The 21,605-nt window shown below is 37.2% G+C and overlaps 2 protein-coding genes across 5 annotated transcripts in view; one reads left to right on the top strand and one right to left on the bottom strand.

The window, feature by feature from the left end:
- ZNF382 (zinc finger protein 382) overlaps positions 1-539 on the bottom strand; it is a 254,817-nt gene extending 254,278 nt beyond the window's left edge. The window contains exon 1 of the mRNA XM_067720206.1: positions 534-539. The gene's annotated coding sequence lies outside the window, so the exon portion shown is untranslated. The remainder of the gene's footprint in view (positions 1-533) is intronic.
- Positions 1-18,369, top strand: part of LOC137215245 (zinc finger protein 14 homolog) — a 184,037-nt gene extending 165,668 nt beyond the window's left edge. For 3 of the 4 annotated variants that reach the window (XM_067720216.1, XM_067720215.1, XM_067720214.1), the window contains one exon: positions 13,031-18,369. In XM_067720216.1, coding sequence (XP_067576317.1) covers positions 13,031-14,397 — 1,367 coding nt within the window. In that variant the 3' untranslated portion in view covers positions 14,398-18,369. The remainder of the gene's footprint in view (positions 1-13,030) is intronic. The other variant, XM_067720221.1, reaches the window with a different exon arrangement.
- Positions 18,370-21,605: the final 3,236 nt, after the last annotated feature.

Below are 21,605 nucleotides of genomic sequence, written 5' to 3'. Positions count from 1 at the left end.
ATCATCAAACAATTATTTTAATTAACCATTTCAGTTGTCTTGGGTGGGTTAGTCTAAAACTAGCTTCTCTGTCATAGTCAGAAACAGAAGTCTCCTTTCCCACCTCTTCTTATAGTATTTCTATATTTTAGAGTAAATAACATGTAAATTATGTTCTGTAACCCTAATCCTCACATTATTAACACACTTTGTTAAAATTAGTCATAGAGTTAAAAAGTTTCAATACTCATACCAATTGTTATGACATAGTTTTGATTTTCCTTCTTTCCAGATCTCTCTTTCTTTTCTTAATTTATTCTTTACTGAATTCCTCAAGAAAGGCTGATGGGTCCTAATGAAATTTACATATCTTCTACTTTACTTTATTCAAGTACATAATATTGTTATCAACAATGTTTCTTTATCATTTTATTTTGAATTATTGAATTTTATTTTATTTTTTTTATACAGTAGGTTCTTATTAGTCATCCATTTTATACACATCAGTGTATACATGTCAATCCCAATCTCCCAATTCATCACACCACCACCACCACACCCCGCCACTTCCCCCCTTGGTGTCCATACATTTGTTCTCTACATTTGTGTCTCAATTTCTGCCCTTCAAACCAGTTCATCTGTACCATTTTTCTAGGTTCCACATACACGCGTTAATATATTATATTTGGTTTTCTCTTTCTGACTTACTTCACTCTATGACAGTCTCTAGATCCATCCACGTCTCAACAGATGACCCAATTTCGTTCCTTTTTATGGCTGAGTAATATTCCATTGTATATATGTACCACATCTTTTTTATCCATTTGTCTGTTGATGAGCATTTAGGTTGCTTCCATGACCTGGCTATTGTAAATAGTGCTGCAGTGAACATTGGGGTGCACATGTCTTTTTGAATTATGGTTTTCTCTGGGTATATGCTCAGTAGTGGGATTGCTGGATCATATGGTAATTCTATTTTTAGTTTTTAAAAGAACCTCCATACTGTTCTCCATAGTGGCTGTATCAATTTACATTCCCACCAACAGTGCAAGAGGGTTCCCTTTTCTCCACACCCTCTCCAGCATTTGTTGTTTGTAGGTTTTCTGACGATGTCCATTCCAACTGGTGTGAGGTGATACCTCATTGTAGTTTTGATTTGCATTTCTCTAATAATAGTGATGTTGAGCAGCTTTTCATGTGTCTCTTGGCCATCTGTATATCTTCTTTGGAGAAATGTCTATTTAGGTCTTCTGCCGAGTTTTGGATTGGGTTGTTTGTTTTTTTATTGTTGAGCTGCATGAGCTGTTTATGTATTTTGGAGATTAATCCTTTGTCCATTGATTCATTTGCAAATATCTTCTCCAGTTTTGAGGGTTGTCTTTTCATCTTGTTTATTGTTTCCTTTGCTGTGCAAAAGCTTTGAAGTTTCATTAGATTCCATTTGTTTATTTTTGTATTTATTTCCATTACTCTAGGAGGTGGATCAAAAAAAATCTTGTTGTGATTTATGTCAAAGAGTGTTCTTCCTGTGTTTTCCTCTAAGAGTTTTATACTGTCCGATCTTAGATTTAGGTCTGTAATCCATTTTGAGTTTATTTTTGTGTATGGTGTTAGGGAGTGTTCTAATTTCATTCTTTTAAATGTACCTGTCCAGTTTTAACAGCACCACTTATTGAAGAGACTGTCTTTTCTCCATTGTATATCCTTGTCTCCTTTGTATATCCTTGCCGACTTTGTCATAGATTAGTTGACCATAGGTGAGTGGGTTTATCTCTGTGCTTTCTATCGTGTTCCATTGATCTGTATTTCTGTTTTTGTGCTAGTACCATATTGTTTTGATTACTCTAGCTTTGTAGTATAGTCTGAAGTCAGGGAGTCTGATTCCTCCAGCTCCGTTTTTTTCCCTCAAGACTGCTTTGGCTCTTCAGGGTCTTTTGTGTCTCCATGCAAATTTAAAGATTTTTTGTTCTAGTTCCGCAAAAATGCCATTGGTAATTCGTTAGGGATTGCTTTGAATCTGTAGATTGCTTTGGGTAGTACAGTCATTTTCACAATGTTGATTCTTCCAATCCAAGAACATGGTATATCTCTCCATCTGTTGGTATCATCTTTAATTTCTTTCATCAGTGTCTTATAGTTTTCTGCATGCAGGTCTTTTGTCTCCCTCAGTAGGTTTATTCCTAGGCAGTTTATTCTTTTTGTTGCGGTGGTAAATGGGACTGTTTCCTTCATTTCTCTTTCAGATTTTTCATCATTAGTGTATAGGAATGCAAGAGATTACTGTGCATTAATTTTGTATCCTGCAACTTTACCAGATTCATTGATTAGCTCTAGTAGTTTTCTGGTAGCATCTTTAGGATTCTCTATGTATAGTATCATGTCATCTGCAAAGAGTGAGAGTTTTACTACTTCTTTTCCAATTTGTATTCCTTTTATTTCTTTTTCTTCTCTGATTGCCATGGGTAGGACTTCCAAAACTATGTTGAATAGTAATGGTGAGAGTGGACATCTTTGTCTTGTTCCTGCTCTTAGAGGAAATGCTTTCAGTTTTTCCCCATGGAGAATGATGTTTGCTGTGGGTTTGTCATATATGGCCTTTATTATGTTGAGGTAGGTTCCCTCTATACTCACTTTCTGGAGAGCTTTTATCATAAATGGGTGTTGAATTTTGTCAAAAGCATTTTCTGCATCTGTTGAGATGATCATATGATTTTCGTTCTTCAGTTTGTTAATATGGTGTATCACATTGATTGATTTGCATATACTGAAGAATTCTTGCATCCCTGGGATAAATCCCACTTGATCATGGTGTATGATCCTTTTAACGTGTTGTTGGATTCTGTTTGCTAGTATTTTGTTGAGGATTTTTATATCTATATCCATCAGTGATATTGGTCTGTAACTTTCTTTTCTTGTAGTATCTTTGTCTGGTTTTGGTATCAGGGTGGTGGTGGCCTCATAGAATGAGTTTGGGAGTGTTCCTTCCACTGCAATTTTTGGAAGAGTTTGAGAAGGATGGGTGTTAGCTCTTTTCTAAATGTTTGATAGAATTCATCTGTGAAGCCATCTGGTCCTGGACTTTTGTTTGTTAGAAGATTTTTAATCACAGTTTCAATTTCATTACTTGTGATTGGTCTGTTCATATTTTTTCTATTTATTCCTGGTTCAGTCTTGGAAGGTTATACCTTTCTAAGAATTTGTCCATTTCTTCCAGGTTGTCCATTTTATTGGCATAGAGTTGCTTGTAGTAGTCTCTTAGGATGCTTTGTATTTCTGTGGTGTCTGTTTAACTTCTCCTTTTTCATTTCTAATTTTACTGATTTGAGTCCTCTTCCTCTTTTTCTTGATGAGTCTGGCTAATGGTTTATCAATTTTGTTTATCTTCTCAAAGAACCAGCTTTTAGTTTTATTGATCCTTGCTACTGTTTTCTTTGTTTCTATTTCATTTATTTCTGCTCTGATCTTTATGATTTCTTTCCTTCTGCTAACTTTGGGTTTTGTTTGTTCTTCTTTCTCTAGTTCCTTTAGGTGTAAGGTTAGATTGTTTATTTGAGATTTTTCTTGTTTCTTGAGGTAGGCTTGTATAGCTATAATCTTCCCTCTTAGAACTGCTTTTGCCGCATCCCATAGGTTTTGGATCGTCGTGTTTTCATTGTCATTTGTCTCTAGGTATTTTTTGATTTCCTCTTTGATTTCTTCAGTGATCTCCTGGTTATTTAGTAACGTATTGTTTAGCCTCCATGTGTTTGTGTTTTTTACGTTTTTTTCCCTGTAATAGATTTCTAATCGCATAGCGTTGTGGTTAGAAAAGATGCTTGATATGATTTCAATTTTCTTAAATTTACTGAGGCTTGATTTGTGACCCATGACGTGATCTATCCTGGAGAATGTTCCGTGCACACTTTAGAAGAAAGTGTAATCTGCTGTTTTTCGATGGAATGTCTTATAAATATCAATTAAATCTATCTGGTCTATTGTGTCATTTAAAGCTTCTGTTTCCTTATTTATTTTCATTTTGGATGATCTGCCCATTGGTGTAAGTGAGGTGCTAAAGTCCCCCACTCTTATTGTGTTACTGTCGATTTCCTCTTTTATAGCTGTTAGCAGTTGCCTTATGTATTGAGGTGCTCCTATGTTGGATGCATATATATTAATAATTGTTATATCTTCTTATTGGATTGATCCCTTGATCATTACGTAGTGTCCTTCCTTGTCTCTTGTAACATTCTTTATTTTAAAGTCTATTTTCTCTGTTACGAGTATTGCTAGCTTTCTTCTGATTTCCATTTGTATGGAATATCTTTTTCCATCCCCTCACTTTCAGTCTCTATGTGTCCGTAGGTCTGAAGTGGGTCTCTTGTATACAGCATATATATGAGTCTTGTTTTTGTATCCATTCAGCAAGCCTGTGTCTTTTGGTTGTAGCATTTAATCCATTCACGTTTAAGGTAATTATCGATATGTACCTATGACCATTTTCTTAATTGTTTTGGGTTTGTTTTTGTAGGTCCTTTTCTTCTCTTGTGTTTCCCACTTAGAGAAGTTCCTTTAGCATTTGTTGTAGAGCTGGTTTGGTGGTGCTGAATTCTCTTAGCTTTTGCTGGTCTGTAAAACTTTTGTTTTCTCCACCGAATCTGAATGAGATCATTGCTGGGTAGAGTAATCTTGATTGTAGGTTTCATCACTTTAAGTGTATCATGCCACTCCCTTCTGGCTTGTAGAGTTTCTGCTGAGAAATCAGCTGTTAACCTTATGGGAGTTCCCTTGTATGTTATTTGTCATTTTTCCCTTGCTGCTTTCAGTAAGTTTTCTTTGTCTTTAATTTTTGCCAATTTGATTACTATGTGTCTCAGCGTATTTCTCCTTGGGTTTATCCTGTATGGGACTCTCTGCACTTCCCGGAATTGGGTGGCCATTTCCTTTCCCATGTTAGAGAAGTTTTTGACTATAATCTCTTCAAATATTTTCTTGGGTCCTTTCTCTCTCTCTTCTCCTTCTGGGACCCCTATAATGCGAATGTTGTTGCATTTAATGGTGTCCTCGAGGTCTCTTAGGCTGTCTTCATTTCTTTTCATTCTTTTCTCTTTATTCTGTTCCACAGCAGTGAATTCTTCCATTCTGTCTTCCAGGTCACTTATCCGTTCTTCTGCTTCAGTTGTTCTGCTATTGATTCCTTCTAGTGTATCTTTCATTTCAATTATTGTATTGTTCATCTCTGTTTGTTTGTTCTTTAATTCTTCTAAATCTTTGTTAAACATTTCTTGTATCTTCTCGATCTTTGCCTCCATTCTTTTTCCAAGGTCCTGCATCATCTTCACTATCATTATTCTGAATTCTTTTGCTGGAAGGTTGCCTATCTCCACTTCATTTAGTTGTTTTTCTGGTGTTTTATCTTGTTCCTTCATCTGGTACATAGCCCTCTGCCTTTTCATTTTGTCTGTCTTTCTGTGAATGTGGTTTTTGTTCCACAGGCTGCAGGATTATAGTTCTTCTTGCTTCTCAACAATATGTTTAACCTGAAAATTTTTTAATATTTTAATGCAGTTTTTTGTCATCAATGTCAATATTATTTTTGTTATTTTTTATATTTTTTAAAGTATGTATTGTAATTTATTTTGATTGCTTCAGGTGTTAGTTGCAGGCACACAGGATCTTCGTTAAGGCATGTGGGATCTTTTCGTCGTGGCTCGCAGGCTCTTTGTTGCGTCACTTGGGCTTCTCTCTAGTTGTGGTGTGCAGGCTCCAGGGCACGTGGGCTCTGTAGTTAGTGACACACAGCCTCTCTATTTGAGGCGCACGAGCTCAGTAGTTGTCGTGCACAGGCTTAGTTGTCCCGTGGCATGTGAGATCTTAGTTCTCTGACCAGGGATCAAACCTGCGTCCCCTGCATTGGAAGGTGGATTGTTTACCACTGGACCACCAGGGAAGTCCCTGTATGATTACTGGAGCTTTTTAGTGTGCCTCTACTAACCTTTGGAGTATTCCCTTCTTATTAGTCTTCTTTTCCAGTTTTTAAAAAATTATTGGTTATTTCTCCATATAGATTCTTGAATTAACATGTCTAATTCTAGGAAAAAATAAATTCATTGGTATTTTTAATTTGGATTGTGTTAATTTTATTCTACCTCTCTGTTTGCATAAAATGCATATGTTGGATCTTACAGCAAGATTGCTTTTCTAAGGAGCATTATAAGAAAGAAATAAATCATTTGACTGTCATATTATTTCTGCTAAAAGACTAACTTTCTAGTTCTAGAAGAGAAATTATTTTCTTCTTCCGCTTGTTGAGTAGAATTTTCCACTGGGATTCAGAATCACAGAGTATCAGTTAAAACTGCAAGCCACCTTATGGCCACCCCTCTTAAGCTTTTGGGATCTCTCAGGAAGGAACCACATGGTGCTGATTTCTCTGAAAGCTGCTTTCTCCAAAGCAGGAGCAGCACTTCATCCAGGAGGTCTCAGAATTTTGCAGCTCAGGTGGAGTCATATCCTGATCTCTTTGGTTGCCCTGCTGAGACATCCTCCAGACTTCCCATGTTTTGGGGTCTGCTTGTGTCACCCTAAGAAATAGGGACTGTGTAGTGTAATCTCGTGGAGGTTTACCTGGATTTAGGGTGTCAGTTACCCCAGTTTTTCAGTAGTAGCTATATATTTGTGTAGAAAACCCCAAACAAAAATATTTTGCTAATCCTTTTAAAACATATACTTAAGGGCTTCCCTGATGGCTCAGTGGTTTAGAATTCATCTGCCAATGCAGGGGACACGGGTTCGAGCCCTGGTCCGGGAAGATCCCACATGCCACGGAGCAACTAAGACCGTGTGCCACAACTACTGAGCCCACATGCCACAACTTCTGAAGCCAACATGCCTAGAGCCCATGGTCCACAACAAGAGAAGCCACCATAATGAGGAGTCTGCGCAGCACAACAAAGAGTACCCCCCACTTACTGCAACTAGAGAAAGCCCGCTCACAGCAATGAAGACCCAATGCAGGCAAAAATAAATTAATTAATTAAAAAATTTAAAAAAATAATAAAACATATACTTAAAAGCCATTTACACAAATGGATTTAAAGTGTAGTGTTGATCCTTAATTCGAATCAGTGTAGCATTATTGCATTGCATTAGGCCACTTATATCTCTGACCTACAGGCTTTTTCCATTCTAGGTGATAATCTGGTGACTAAAGTAAGCCATTACAAATTAATTTTTGGAACGAGGTTGGGCAAAAAGAAAAATGACTTTTAGAGTTCATAATTAAATATTTCAGAACAAATAAAAAGAAGTAGAATATAGGTGAGTTAGAGGGACAAGACACTTTACATTCATTTTTTTTTTAAATAGACTTCATTCATAGTCTCCATTCACAGCAAAATTGAATGGAAGGTACAGAAATTTTCCACATACTCCCTGAGGATTGCATTATTTTTATAAGTTAGTGGGAATCTACATGTTTTTTGTGTTTACATTTTTATACTTTAAAAAATTCAGTTTATTGATGAATATATAATTGACATACATTAAAATTCACTCTTTTTAGTATCCAGTTTTAGGCATTTTAATAAACATATATAGTTATGTAACTACCACTACAATCAATTTTTAGAACAGTTCCTAAGTCTCCTCATGCTCCCAGTGTTTCTTCACTAAGTTAAATCTAGCTTTTGGGCTAAGAAATACACTTTTTATCATGTTGAGGAAGTAACTGTATATTCCTATTATTTTGAGTGCTTTTTTTTATAAATAATGAGTGCTGAGTTAATGTCAGATGGCTTTCCAGTGTCTTTAGAAATAAGTGTATAATTTTAATCCTTAGAATAATTAGTATTATAGGGATTTCCTTGGCAGTCCAGTGGTTAAGACTCCGTGCTTCCAATGCAGGGGGCATGGGTTCAGTCCCTGGTCAGGTAACTAAGATTCCACATGCTGTGTGGCCAAAAAAATAAAATAAAATAAAAATAAATTTTAAAAAAGAATAATTAATATTATAAATTTTTTAGAAGATTTACTAATGTTGAACTGTCCTTCCATTCTCAGGGTAAGCCTCGGTTAGTTATGATATATTTTCTTTTAGTGTGCTATGAGTTTTGGCATGAAATTTTATAAGTGATATTGGCATATAGCTTTCCTTTACTAGGTTTAGATTTCATTTTTAAACTCACTTAAAAATAATTTGGGGGGCTTCCCTGGTGGCGCAGTGGTTAAGAATCCGCTTGCCTGTGCAGGGGACATGGGTTCGATCCCTGGTCCAGGAAGATCCCTCATGCCATGGAGCAACTAAGCCCATGCGCCACAACTACTAAGCCTGTGCGCCACAACTACTGAAGCCTAAGTGCCTAGAGCCCATGCTCTGCAACAAGAGCAATGAGAAGCCTGCACACTGCAACCAAGAGTAGCCCCTGCTCGCTGCAGCTAGAGAAAGCCCACGTGCAACAACGAAGACCAAACGCAGCCAAAAATAAAATAAACTTTAAAAAATAACTTGGAAAAAAAATAACTTGGAATTATTTTCTTATTTTTAACGTGCTGGGCTACTTTAAATATTGTGCTACATGCTTTCTAAAGTTTTGATAATCTTCAAGATAGTTTTTGGAGAAGGTCTTTGACTACTTTCTCTATATTTTCTTAGAAAATTACCCTTTATTGCCACAGTAGTTCCTTACGATTTTCAAAATATTCTGTTTTATTAATAATTTGTTAGTGTCAAGAAGTGTAAAGGGTCTGAAATTTTACCCTACTTGCAAGCTAACAAGTAGCCTACAGCAGTGTCATGGATGCTGGCAGAAGACACAAGACTCCTAATCCAAAGGCAGAGGATTTTATTGCTCAAAGCACAACAAGCAGCATGAACATCAACATATTTGCCTTGTTCCTCTTTGCCCACAAGTTCCATGGGGGTGATGCGGATGGTCCAGGTAGATACGTGAACATTCAGTGAGCTGCATTATGGGAGAGGACCCGGAGTTTAGAGAACCCAAATCTTTCATAATGGGTAATACACATGCATGACCTTTGCTTTGAGGGAGATACTACCTTTATTATATTGAACAGTTAGCAAACCTGTAGGTTGATTTAGAGAGAGAGAGTATCTCTGCCTTCCAAGGGTATTTGTTATACAAACATTCTCAAAATGATAGTCCAGAAAAAAGGTAGTCAGTGTTTCTGCTTGCAAGATATGCTCTGATACCTAGTTGCTGTTTTTTATTTTGTTTGAATGCTTTCCTTTTTTTCCTTAAAAAAAATATATTTTTTTAATTTATTATTTTTGGCTGTGTTGGGTCTTTGTAGCTGTGCACGGGCTTTCTCTAGTTGTGGCGAGCGGGGGCTGCTCTTCGTTGCGGTGCATGTGCTTCTCATTGCGGTGGCTTCTCTTGTTGCAGAGCACGAACTCTAGGAACGCAGGCTCAGTAGTTGTGATTTATGGGCTCCAGAGCGCAGGCTCAGTAGTTTTGGTGCACGGGCTTAGTCGCTCCATGGCATGAGGGATCTTCCTGGATCAGGGATTGAACCTGTGTCCCCTGCATTGGCAGGCAGATTCTTAACTGCTGTGCCACCAGGGAAGTCCCTCCTGTTTTTTCTTATTATCTTAGCAGTTGGTTAATATATTTAATTTAATTTTTTCAAACAACCTGGGTTTTTCACTTGCATATTAATTTCATTATTTTACTGTTATCTAATTAATGGAATTCTGCATTTATTTTAATTTATTTTCTCCTGGGTTCCTCAGTATATTTTGTTGTTCTTTTCTTAAGTTTTGAGTGGGATACTCATATATTTTTTTCTTTCATTTCTATTGCTCTATTTAAATGTATTGATGAATTTTCTTCTAAGATCTGTAGCTGTATTTCATAGATTCTTGATAATGTGGTGTTTTCAGTATTCTAGAAATTCTTCAATTTTTTTAAATTTAGTAAATAGTTTTAAATTTTTGAAGTGAAGATGTCTCTTGGTTTTAAGATTTTATTTCTCATTTTGTTTCACAGTGATCAAGCAATGATTTGAGTCATTTCAACAGTTTTATACATTTATACGGTAGTCACAGAAAAATACTTTCCTATCTCTCCTATCCCATCTTCTCCCATCTCTTTTCTTACTTCATTTGCATTTAGATATTCTTCACTCAAGTCCCCCATGTGGGTCACTGTCTTCAAGCCCACATCTAACATAGCCTTTATTTGTACTCTCTTGTACTCAGGTGATACCAAATCCCATTCCATAGTTGACAGCCATTCTTCTGTACTCAATATCTACACATGCCTTTTTGCTCAGGATTTCATAAGCCTGTCAATATTAGCATGATTGAAAAATATTTGAGATCATTCTCTGGGAAGTACGAAAGTTTCTGCGGCTATGTAGGATTGGAGAGGAGCACCTAGGGAAGATATGGAGGAGCAAGTGTTTGAGTAAATGTAACACTGATGTAGTAATCGTATGAACTCTGGTGGAGATAAGCAAGTCATTGTAGTACAGTATAAAAGATTAGAGGCAGGGCCTCCCTGGTGGTGCAGTGGTCACAAATCCACCTGCTAGTGCAGGGGACACCAGTTTGAGCCCTGGTCTGGGAAGATCTCACATGCTGCGGAGCAGCTAGACCCGTGCACCACAACTACTGAGCCTGCACTCTAGAGCCCACAAGCCACAACTACTGAGCCCACGTGCCACAACTCCTGATGCCTGCATGACACAACTACTGAAGCCTGAGCACCTAGAGCCCGTGCTCCACAACAAGAGAAGCCACCTCAATGAGAAGCCCACGCACTGCAATGAAGAGTAGCCCCTGCTCACTGCAACTAGATAAAGCCTGCGCACAGCAACAAAGACCCAACACAGCCAGAAATAAAATAAATTAAAAAAAAGGTTAGAGACGGATGTATATATTTGTTAGTGATTACATAATTGTGGGAATTAAATGAGTAACATCTATTGTGAATTTGGGGTTGCTTATTCAATAGTAAGTGAACTTAGAATCGTTTCTGCCACTGGGAAAACTTAGGGGTAAGAGACTAATGGAATAACAAGTGAGAAAATTAATAAATATGTTATTGCAATGTTATAGAGACGAGCAACATGTTTCTGGGATAGAGCATAAAGTGCTTAGACTTAAATAGGATCAGCAGGAATATCTTTTCTGAAGAAGTGATTTTTGATTTGAGATCTGAGGATGAAGAGAAGTCAAGCACACAAAATCAGAGGATTTCTCAAAGAAGGAGCAACCTGTCAAGAGCCCTATTTAATGGCAACAGTTGCATTAAACATTAAACAGTGCATTTTGTGAGCTGAAAAGAGGCCTTTATGGCATGAACAGAGAAAGTAAATGGGAGAGGAGTTGATAAGCAGAAGCCTTATTATTCATGCTCAGGTATTTCTGTTTTATTCTAATTGTAAAGAGAAATAATTGAAAACGTTTAAGTAGAGAGACTCAAACATTGATCAGCAACAGGGTCATTTATTGTCAGATATAAAAAAGTACAAAACAAAAACATGTGCAGGAACTAGTCCTGTAGATCTTGTTTCAGTCAAACATCTCTGTATAGTTTTAACAGACCTTTAGGTGATTCTTACACACACTTAAATCAGGCCTCCACTGATTTACCTTGTTTGCCTAATCACCAACCTCACCTCCATTCCTGAACTTTCTTTATTCTCTGTTTCCTTTGCCTTGTTTTGAAATGTATGAGAATATAGTCTGTTCCATAATACAGTTAATAATCCGTAATACAAATTAGCTTAGTAATGATATGAAGTAGGGAATGATATCAGTATAATGTGGAACTTAGTTGTTTCACAGGTAATTTTCCTGGTTGAATAGTGCCAGAATGGTAGAAATAGATTTATAACATTCAGCAGGAAAGGCAAAAGCCTTTAATTTGATACTTTATTGTTAAGAGCCCTTACACCTCCATATTAAGAAAATTAATAATAAATGCTTACATTCAGGCTCCCTCCCCAGACATGGATACCATCAACCTTGCATGTCTCCTAGCTGATGACAGGTTTCACTTCATCCTATTTCCATCTTAATGGTAGCCTCACTGGCTCAGGGCTTTATTTTCATGTACAATGTCTCAGCACCTGAAATCCAGTGTTTTCAATTTTTTGTGTGCATTTTAATATCCATGATGCAGCCTTCAGCTGTGTTGAGCTGCCTTTCAGGTTATCTCTTGAGATATCAATTATTATATTTGTTAGTGCTCTGCCAATAAAGTTGCATAGATTTGAGTGTTCTTCTCCAGCCCTGTTTTCCCCATAAACTCTAATTTTTGGTGTGTAATTTTACAGAAGATAGGTTTTTTTTAGGTACACATATGTGTTATTGTAGCAAGAATGCCTATCTTCTAGAGATGTCTAATCCATTCACTGGTAATGATGCTGAAAATTCAGCCTTTGTGCACCAGTGCCATATCGAATCTTGGAGACAGAGGTTTGGGTGAAGTAGAAAAGAATAGCTTTATTGCTTTGCCAGGCAAACGGGGACACAGCAGGCTAGTGCCTCAAGAACTGTGTGTCCCAACCCAGGAGGATTTGGTGAGTTTTATAGCAGTGGTTCAAGGACGGGGTTGCTGATAAGGATCAGGTTGTGTGCAGGGCCTGTATTCCTTTAATCTGGCCTCAGGTGGTCTCCTGATGAGCGTCTCGAGGTTATCAAACTGTGACTTTCTCTCTGGAACATCTTCTGTTTGGTGCCGGTTTTAGTTCTGCAGAAGAACTCAAAGATACTGTTATGTGTATCCCTTGAGGTAGAACCAGGACACCCCAAGGCTGTACTGTTGTTTCTTGACTACTCCTTCCTTGTTTCTGCATCCCCTCCCTTCCCTGATGAGCAACTGTTCGAATTTGCCCTTTGGGACTCAGGGAAGGTCATGGAGGCTGGAGTCTGTTCCCTGCAAACAAAGAAATGGGGAACACAGAAAGGCTTCCGTGCCCAGGAGCCCCACAGAGTCCTGCTCAGTTTCAGTAATAGGCATTATTTTAGGTGCTTTTTATTTCTGTATAGTTTTCTTTCTTCTGGAACCGGAAAACAGCGTGTGTTTGCTTTCTCGTTTTCTTTCAGATTTGGAGTCCAGATACAGGACCAATACTTTATCTCCAGAAAAGGACATTTATGAAATATATTCATTCCAGTGGGAGATAATGGAAAGAATTAAAAGCTATGGCCTTCAAGACTCCTTTTTTAGAAATGATTGGGAATGCAAAAGCAAGATTGAGGGGCAAAAGGAACCACAAGAGGGATATTTTGGGCAAGTGAAAATTGCTTCTGAAAAAATGTCCACTTACAAAAGGCATAATCTTCTTGCTGAGTATCAGAGAATTCATAATGGAGAAAAGTTATATGAATGTAAGGAATGTAGGAAGACCTTTATTCGTCGCTCAACACTTAGTCAACACCTGAGAATTCATACTGGTGAAAAACCTTACAAATGTAAAGAATGTGGGCAGGCCTTTAGACAGCGTGCACACCTTATTAGACATCACAAACTTCATACTGGTGAGAAACCCTATGAATGTAAGGAATGTGGGAAGGCCTTTACAGTCCTCCAAGAACTTACTCAACATCAGAGACTTCATACTGGTGAAAAGCCCTATGAATGTAAGGAATGTGGGAAGGCCTTTAGAGTACATCAGCAGCTTGCTCGACATCAGAGAATTCACACTGGTGAGAAGCCCTATGAATGTAAGGCATGTGGGAAGACTTTTAGGCAGTGTACACACCTTACTCGACATCAGAGACTTCATACTTCTGAGAAGCTCTATGAATGTAAGGAATGTGGGAAGGCCTTCGTATGTGGTCCAGACCTTAGAATACATCAGAAAATTCATTTTGGGGAGAAGCCCTATGAATGTAAGGAATGTGGAAAGGCTTTTAGAATATGCCAACAGCTTACTGTCCATCAGAGTATTCATACTGGTGAGAAACCCTATGAATGTAAAGAGTGTGGGAAGACTTTTAGATTAAGGCAACAACTTGTTCGCCATCAGAGAATTCATACTCGTGAGAAACCCTATGAATGTATGGAATGTTGGAAGACCTTTAGTAGTTACTCACAACTTATTTCCCATCAGAGCATTCATATTGGTGAGAGACCTTATGAATGTGAAGAATGTGGGAAGGCCTTTAGACTACTCTCACAACTTACTCAACATCAGAGTATTCATACTGGTGAGAAACCTTATGAATGTAAGGAATGTAGAAAGCCTTTTAGATTGCTCTCACAACTTACTCAACATCAGAGTATTCATACTGGAGAGAAACCTTATGAATGTAAGGAATGTGGTAAAGCTTTTAGACTTTATTCTTTTCTTACTCAACACCAGAGAATTCATACTGGTGAGAAACCCTACAAATGTAAGGAATGTAAGAAGGCCTTTAGACAACATTCACACCTTACTCAGCATCAGAAAATTCATAATGGAATTTAATACAAGAAGGCTTTCAAATGTACATGTTACAGAACATCAGAAAATTCATTTTTGAGAAAATTTGTTTCATGCTCATAACTAAGCATTAAGAAGTTTATATTTCAGAAAAAATTGTTGCTTTAAAACCTTCCACCACCATTCAGACATTGTATATCTTCAGCAAATTTATATGAGGAAATAATATAATGAATGCAGGAAAATCTTTAGCCTTATCTATCATTATCACCATTTCACCCCTTTATTACCAGTGTGTTATTAGATAAGGTACTTAAATTTCTGTGCCTCATTTTGCTCACTTGTAAAATGGTGATAGTAGTACCTATGTATATTAGTTATTTATTGCTGTGTAATAAATTACCACAAACTTAGTAGCTTAAAATAATACACATTATCTCAGTTTCTGTGGGTCAGGAGTCTAGGCATAACTTAGTTGGGTTCTCTGCTTCAGGGCCTCTCACAAGGCTAAAATCAAGATTTCAACCATGGCTGAGTCTCATTGGAAGGCTCAACTGGGGAAGGGATGCACTTCCAACCTCATGTGGTTGTTGACTGAATTAATTCACTGAGGGCTGTTGCGCTGAGGTCCTCAGTTTCTAGCTGGCTGTTGGCTAAATGCTGACTTCAATTCCTTGCTACATGGGCCTCTTCAAGGTGGCTGCTTACTTCATCAGAGTGTGCAAGCCAAGGAAGCAAGAGGCTGCTAGCATCAAAGAAGCTATCGTCTTGTGTAATCTAATCATTGAAATGACATTATTTCATCACCTTTTCTATCTTCTTTTGGTTAGAAGCAAGGAACTAGGCCACCCTACACTCAAGGGAACAGGCTTACACAAGAGTATGAATGCCAGGAGGAAGGGACCACTAGGGCCAATTCAGAGTCAGCCTGCTACATCATGTAATAGAATTGTTGTGAGGAGTGAGTAGTTAATACTTGGAAAAATAGCAGCCACATAGCATGTTTTCTGTAAATATTACCTATAGTTGTTATTAACATCATTAGTATTAGTGAATTCATATGAGAGGAATATCCTATAGAAGTAATAAATGTAGAAATGCCTCCTGTCACTGCTCAGCACTTACTAAACTTAAGATAATTTATTCTGGATAAAATCTAGGAGGTTATACTGAATGTGAGAAGTTCTTCATCACTTGAGCTGCATCCGAAATTTCATGCTGAAAAGAAACCTTATGAATTTTATGAATATGAGGTTGTTAAGAGTATAACTATTGGAAGAATCAAAGAGAAATACGAAATTATTTTCCCATAATAAATTCCAAAGAGTAAATGTTTTATAATCTCTCATCTCTGACCACCATTCAATTAATTAGAAATTATCAAAAAGGTGGCATAAAGGAACTAACCACTTGGAAATTTAATTGTGTGTTTGTGTGTGTGTGTGTGTGTATGATATTCTTGTATAAAAGAAAGAAAACATTCCATTACAGTCAATATACTTTTTGATGCTCAAATTGCCCCATCTTCAGCCAGTGGGAGTTGGGTCTTTTCACATGATCCCAATAGCAGTTTGATAATTTGCTCAGTTATGGCTGCTATGGGAAATGCTTGGGTACCAACTCATTATTCTGAAAACCAATAAATAAATGGAAAAATAAGTATTTATTTTGCTTTTCCCATGTGAATCAAGTTTCAGAGTCACCCAAAACTCATCAAATTAATTTTTTTTTAATTTAAGAAATCTCACCAGTAAATACAGAAAAATTGATAGGATTAGAAAAATTTTCTAGTTCCTAATGGAATAATGGGTCCAGAAAATGATCTTCAGTGGATATTAAAACTATTTGGGAAAAAGTTTATAGTGAGAACGTTACATTGGATTTATCAAGCTGACCACCTCTGAGCCCTTTATTCAATTTTAACGTCTATAAAGGTGGGACTATCAGACAATAGGCACCTCCTGATACAATGCAATTAGGAAGTACATACCACTACCTATGAAGTCTTATTGCCAGAATAATGAACTGAAGGAATCAAACCTTTAAATCAAAAATTTTAAAGCCAAGAATTTGGGGAATAGATGAAAAAGTAAATGGCACCGCAAGGAAGCAGCCAAGCAGATCCAGAATGTGTAAAATTCTACAAAACAAATGACCTGATTTCTTCAACTAATGAGTGGCATGAAAAAGAAAAGAAGGGCACTGTTAACAGATTAAAAAAGACGAGGCATATCAACTAAATTCAATATGTGGGTATTATTTGGACCCAGATTGAACAAAATGTAAAACAACATTTTGGAGACTGGGGGAAATGTGGACATGCACTGAGTATTAAATGATTTTTAGAAATATTAGATTTGTTTGTTAGGGATGATAATGTCAATGTGGTTATTAAAAGATAGAACATCCTATGTGTTAGAGATACATATATATGAAATAAGATACCCAGATTTGCATTAAAATAACTCCAGCAAAAGAAAAAGAAAGCAAATTGGCAAAGAGCTAGAAAGTAGATTAGCAAAATGTTGATAATTACTGAAGTAGAGTAGCTGTTTATGGAGGGTTCATTGTTTTAACATTTTTACCTTTTTATGTATTTGAAGTAATATTTAAAATCAAAGCTGAAATTATACACTACTTAAGAAATGATTGTTAATGAGATGCCTGCATATCTAAATTTGTCAGATGTAACCAAAGTTCTATTCAGTGAGAAATGTGTGCCCCCGAATGCATTAAGGAAACTTCGTTTGTCGGCCCAGTCTTCATCTTCTTCACTTACCTGCAGCAATCAGTGCTGGGCCTGTCATGTAGATAAATGTATTAAAGGAATGAATAAGCATTTATGTCAAGAAACAAGAAACAGAACAAAGTCAAACCAACACAAGAGAAGCAAAGTACAATTGAAAGTAGAAATTAAGAGATTAGACACTAGTAGACTTCCAATGTTAATGACTGTATCTTGGCAGGTCTAATCAAGGAAAAGAAAATGAAATATAAACATTCAGCATTATGATAAAAGTGATTACAGATTATCAATAAGTTTTCCTTTTAATTATAAGGTAACACTGTATGTACTATATGTATTCCAATATATGTAAAAATACAGATGGATTACATTTTCTTCTCTATAAGTATGTTATCACAATTGACTGTGCTCTAGAACCCACAGACCAACAAATAAATGTGTGTGTGTACGAAGTTCCTGTTTAAGGAAAAAATCTGATAGTTGTGTAGGTAAAAACCTTAAGAATAGATAATCCTTAACAAGATTTTACTAATTAATTTTACACAGGTGAAATAATCTGATACAAAACTAGATAAAGATAAAGAGCAAAATCTAGACCAACTTCACTTATGAAAATTCTATTCTTCATAATTCTAAATAGTTATATTTAGAATTTCTTACAAAATCAGTCTTCACTAATAGGCCAGTGTTTTGCCTTTCCCAAGTACAAAGTAGCTCCAGAAGACCAGTGTTTAACCAACATTCTCCACAAGTTTGCTTCAGAGAATACTAGTCCTTGATGATATTTTAAAAAATATATCTGGGGAAAAACTGTAAATGAAACAAAGGATAAAGTATCTACTTCTGGGGGAAATCCGAGTACACATTATCAGCTTGTCGAAAGATGTATTAAAGAAATTTTCATTTAACATAGTGTATCTCAAATTTACTTCATTGTGCACTTCTCACTCCAAATACCTTTTAACACCTTTAGAATGTGAACCACTTTGGTAGATGCTACCATAACCACAATGAATGTCTTCAAGGATGTCATTTCAGACATGGTGAGTGATTGTGTTGGGAAGGGGTGAGGAAGGGCACTTTTCTTTTGCAGCTCACATTATACTCTGAAAGCAGCTTCCTGCTTGAATGGAAGGCTAGTGATTTTCTATAGAATGGAAAAGATTCCAGCCTGGTGCTTGATAATGTATGTATTAAACATGCTTAAATATTCTATTAAACAGTGATTAGGACAAAATGATTTTTCATTGTAATAAAAATGCTATATTGAATACCATTTTGTGCGGGGTTTTTTTTCTTATTTTTAGTTTTTGGAATCAAGCCAGTTTATTGAGGGGCTTTGAGGGAGAGTCGAAAGGCTGGGAGGACAATGAGATCCGATGTCCTTCTCCCAGCCGGGACCTCCCCAGCTTCACAGTCGCTGAAAGCCGTTTTCTTATTTCTTTGAAGAGTTGAGACTCAAAGGTGCATATCTAGAAGTGCTGTGTATACTGTGTTTCACATATTGCTAGATTATTGCTCCATCATTGCACCACTACTGAATCCCTTCAGTTATTGAATATGAGTGTCTGTACTTCCCTGATTGCAAGTGAATTGAGCACATTTTTTCATATGTGTTTATTGGCCAATTATGTTTCCCTTAGTGCTTTTTTTTTTTTTTTTTTTTTTTTGCGGTACGCGGACCTCTCACTGTTGTGGCCTCTCCCTTTGCGGAGCACAGGCTCCAAACGCGCAGGCTCAGTGGCCATGGCCCACGGGCCCAGCCGCTCCGCGGCATGTGGGATCTTCCCGGACCGGGCACAAACCCGTGTCCCCTGCATTGGCAGGCAGACTCTCAACCACTGCGCCACCAGGGAAACCCCCTTAGTGCTTTTTTTATTCATGCATTTTCTCTCTTTCTTTCTGGGTTATCTCACTGATTTTTTTAGGATTTTTAAAATAATCCAGGTATTGATAATTCCAGGTATTACACATTTATAAATGTTGGACTTATTTTCTCTCAAGGTGGCTTGTGTTTTCACTGTGTTATGGTGTTTATTGTTTTGCATACAGTTTTCATTTTAAGCCATACCAAATAATTGTATTCTTTTTTCTTTTTTATATTTTATGTTTTCTGCCATGTATCTGCAAATAGAAATAAGTTCCCTCAATATTTTTTATTATTTATTTTATTTCTATTTCTTATTGCAGTAGCTGGAGTTTTCAGAATAAAGTTGAATACTAGTGGGAATAACTTCCCTCATTTTTCCAATTTAATGGAAATCACATATCTATTTAAACATTTAGTATAATGCTTATTGACTTAGAGTAAATAGTCTGTTATATGTAAGTAGTTTCATTCAGTCCCTGTTCTACTTAATGCCTGTTAGATTTTGTTGGGAGCTATTTTATCATCTGTTGGTGTGAACCTGTTTTTTCTCCTTTAATTTTCTGATGTGATGAATTATGCAGATTTCTTGACAAATTCAGGGGTTCCTACAACCATTCTTAGGTTGAGTAGTTTACTACAACAACTGACCCAACTCAGGAATGTAGTGCAGTTATGATTAGTTTTATTACAATGAAAAGATACAAATTAGAGTCAGCTAAAGGGAGAGATGGATGCCTAGGACAAAGTGTGGGAGGGATCCAAATGTGGAGCTTCTGGTCATCCTCTCCTTGAACACAAGGATGATATTACCTCCTCTTGGCCATGAGTTGTGACAATATGCACAAGAAAGCTTGCCCAAGCCTGTGGTCTCCAGATTTTTTGTTGGTGCTCACATTCTGTCCATGAGGTTAGGCTGATCTTTAGCCTTCAACTCCTTCAGAAGGCTCAAGCTCACACCTTTCAAATATGAGCATCGAAGTTTCAAGTCTCCAGTTCTTCCAGTGGTCAGAACTGATATGGTGTGTCCCAAAACCTCTATCATAAATCACATTGTTAGACTGGTGGTGAGAGCCCCCAAGCAAACAAAGACACTCCTATCAGGCAGGACATTCTATGGGCCTAGAGATTACTTACAAATCTAAGGACATGCTGCCTGTAAGTAAAATACTATACGTATATCCCACGAATGCTCAAATGCTTTGTATTTAACTTGATGTCATCACATTAGGCTGACGACGAGAATCTTTGTAATGTGGGCTTAATAAGAGCAGAGCTGCATGTCAAAGTGAATTTCATGTTTACCTATATTCTATTTTACCAATATACAAGAATAACACGATGTCTTAAAGGGTGCAGGTAGTTCAGAAGTATTATTGGAAAAGGAAAGAAGAGTAAAAATACTCTACTATACCAAGGGATGGAGAGAAACATGTTATTGCTTATTTTATATAGGTAACATCTGTTTAATTGGTCCTATTACATTTCTATTCTCTTTTTTAAAAAGGCTTTTTTTTTTTTTTTTTTTTTTGCGGCACGCGGGCCTCTCACTGTTGTAGCCTCTCCCATTGCGGAGCACAGGCTCCGGACGCGCAGGCTCAGCGGCCATGGCTCACGGGCCCAGCCACTCCGCAGCATGTGGGACCTTCCTGGACCGGGGCACGAACCCGTGTCCCCTGCATCGGCAGGCTGACTCTCAACCACTGCACCACCAGGGAAGCCCTGATATTTCTATATATTTCAAAATTATTACCACAGTAAGTCTAGTTATGATATGTCACCATACAAAGATATTACATAGTTATTGACTGTATTTCCCACAAGGTACATTTCATATCCATGACTCACTTACTGTGCAACTGGAAGTTTGTGCCTCTTAATCTCCCTCACCTATTTCTCTACTTCCCCCAACCCCTCCCCTCTGGCTTGTTTCATCTCTGTATCTATAAATCTGTTTCTGTTTTGTTATGCTTGTTCATCTGTTTTGTTTTTTAGGCTCCACATATAAGTGAGGTCATAGAGTATTTGTCTTTCTCTGTCAGACTTATTTCACTTAACATAATACCACCTAGGTCCATCCATGTTGCCGCAAATGGCATTATTTCATTCTTTTTAATGGCAGAGTAATATTCCATTATAATAAATACCACATCTTCTTTATCCATTCATCTGTCGAGGGGTATTTAGGTTGCTTCTATGTCTTGGCTATTGTAAATAATGCTGCAATGAACATTGGGGTGCATGTATCTTTTCAAATTAGTGTTTTCATTTTCTTCAGATACATAACAAGGAGTGGAATTGATGGATCATATGGTAGTTCTATTTTTAACTTTTTCAGGAATCTCCATATGGTTTTCCAGAATGGTTGCACCAATTTACATTCCCACCCACAGGGTTCCCTTTTCTCGACATTCTTGCCAACACTTACTGTTTGTCAGCTTTTTGATAATAGCCATTCTGACAGCTGTCAGAATGATCAGGTCATTCAAGATGGCTGTTCTCTTGCTCTTTGTGAATCCCCCTACTCGACCAGTTCCTCCTTCACCTGTAACCTACTCACGTGAACGTCTTTGCCTCCTGCCCCAGCTAGTGATCGTTCTAATCCTCCGGCCAGAATGGCCCCACCTGCTACTTTATTAA

The sequence above is a fragment of the Pseudorca crassidens genome, chromosome 20 (assembly GCF_039906515.1).
Source record: "Pseudorca crassidens isolate mPseCra1 chromosome 20, mPseCra1.hap1, whole genome shotgun sequence".
Classification (NCBI taxonomy): Eukaryota; Metazoa; Chordata; class Mammalia; order Artiodactyla; family Delphinidae; genus Pseudorca; species Pseudorca crassidens.
Note: the sequence above shows the minus strand (reverse complement) of the source record. Positions and strands in the feature narration are given on the sequence as shown.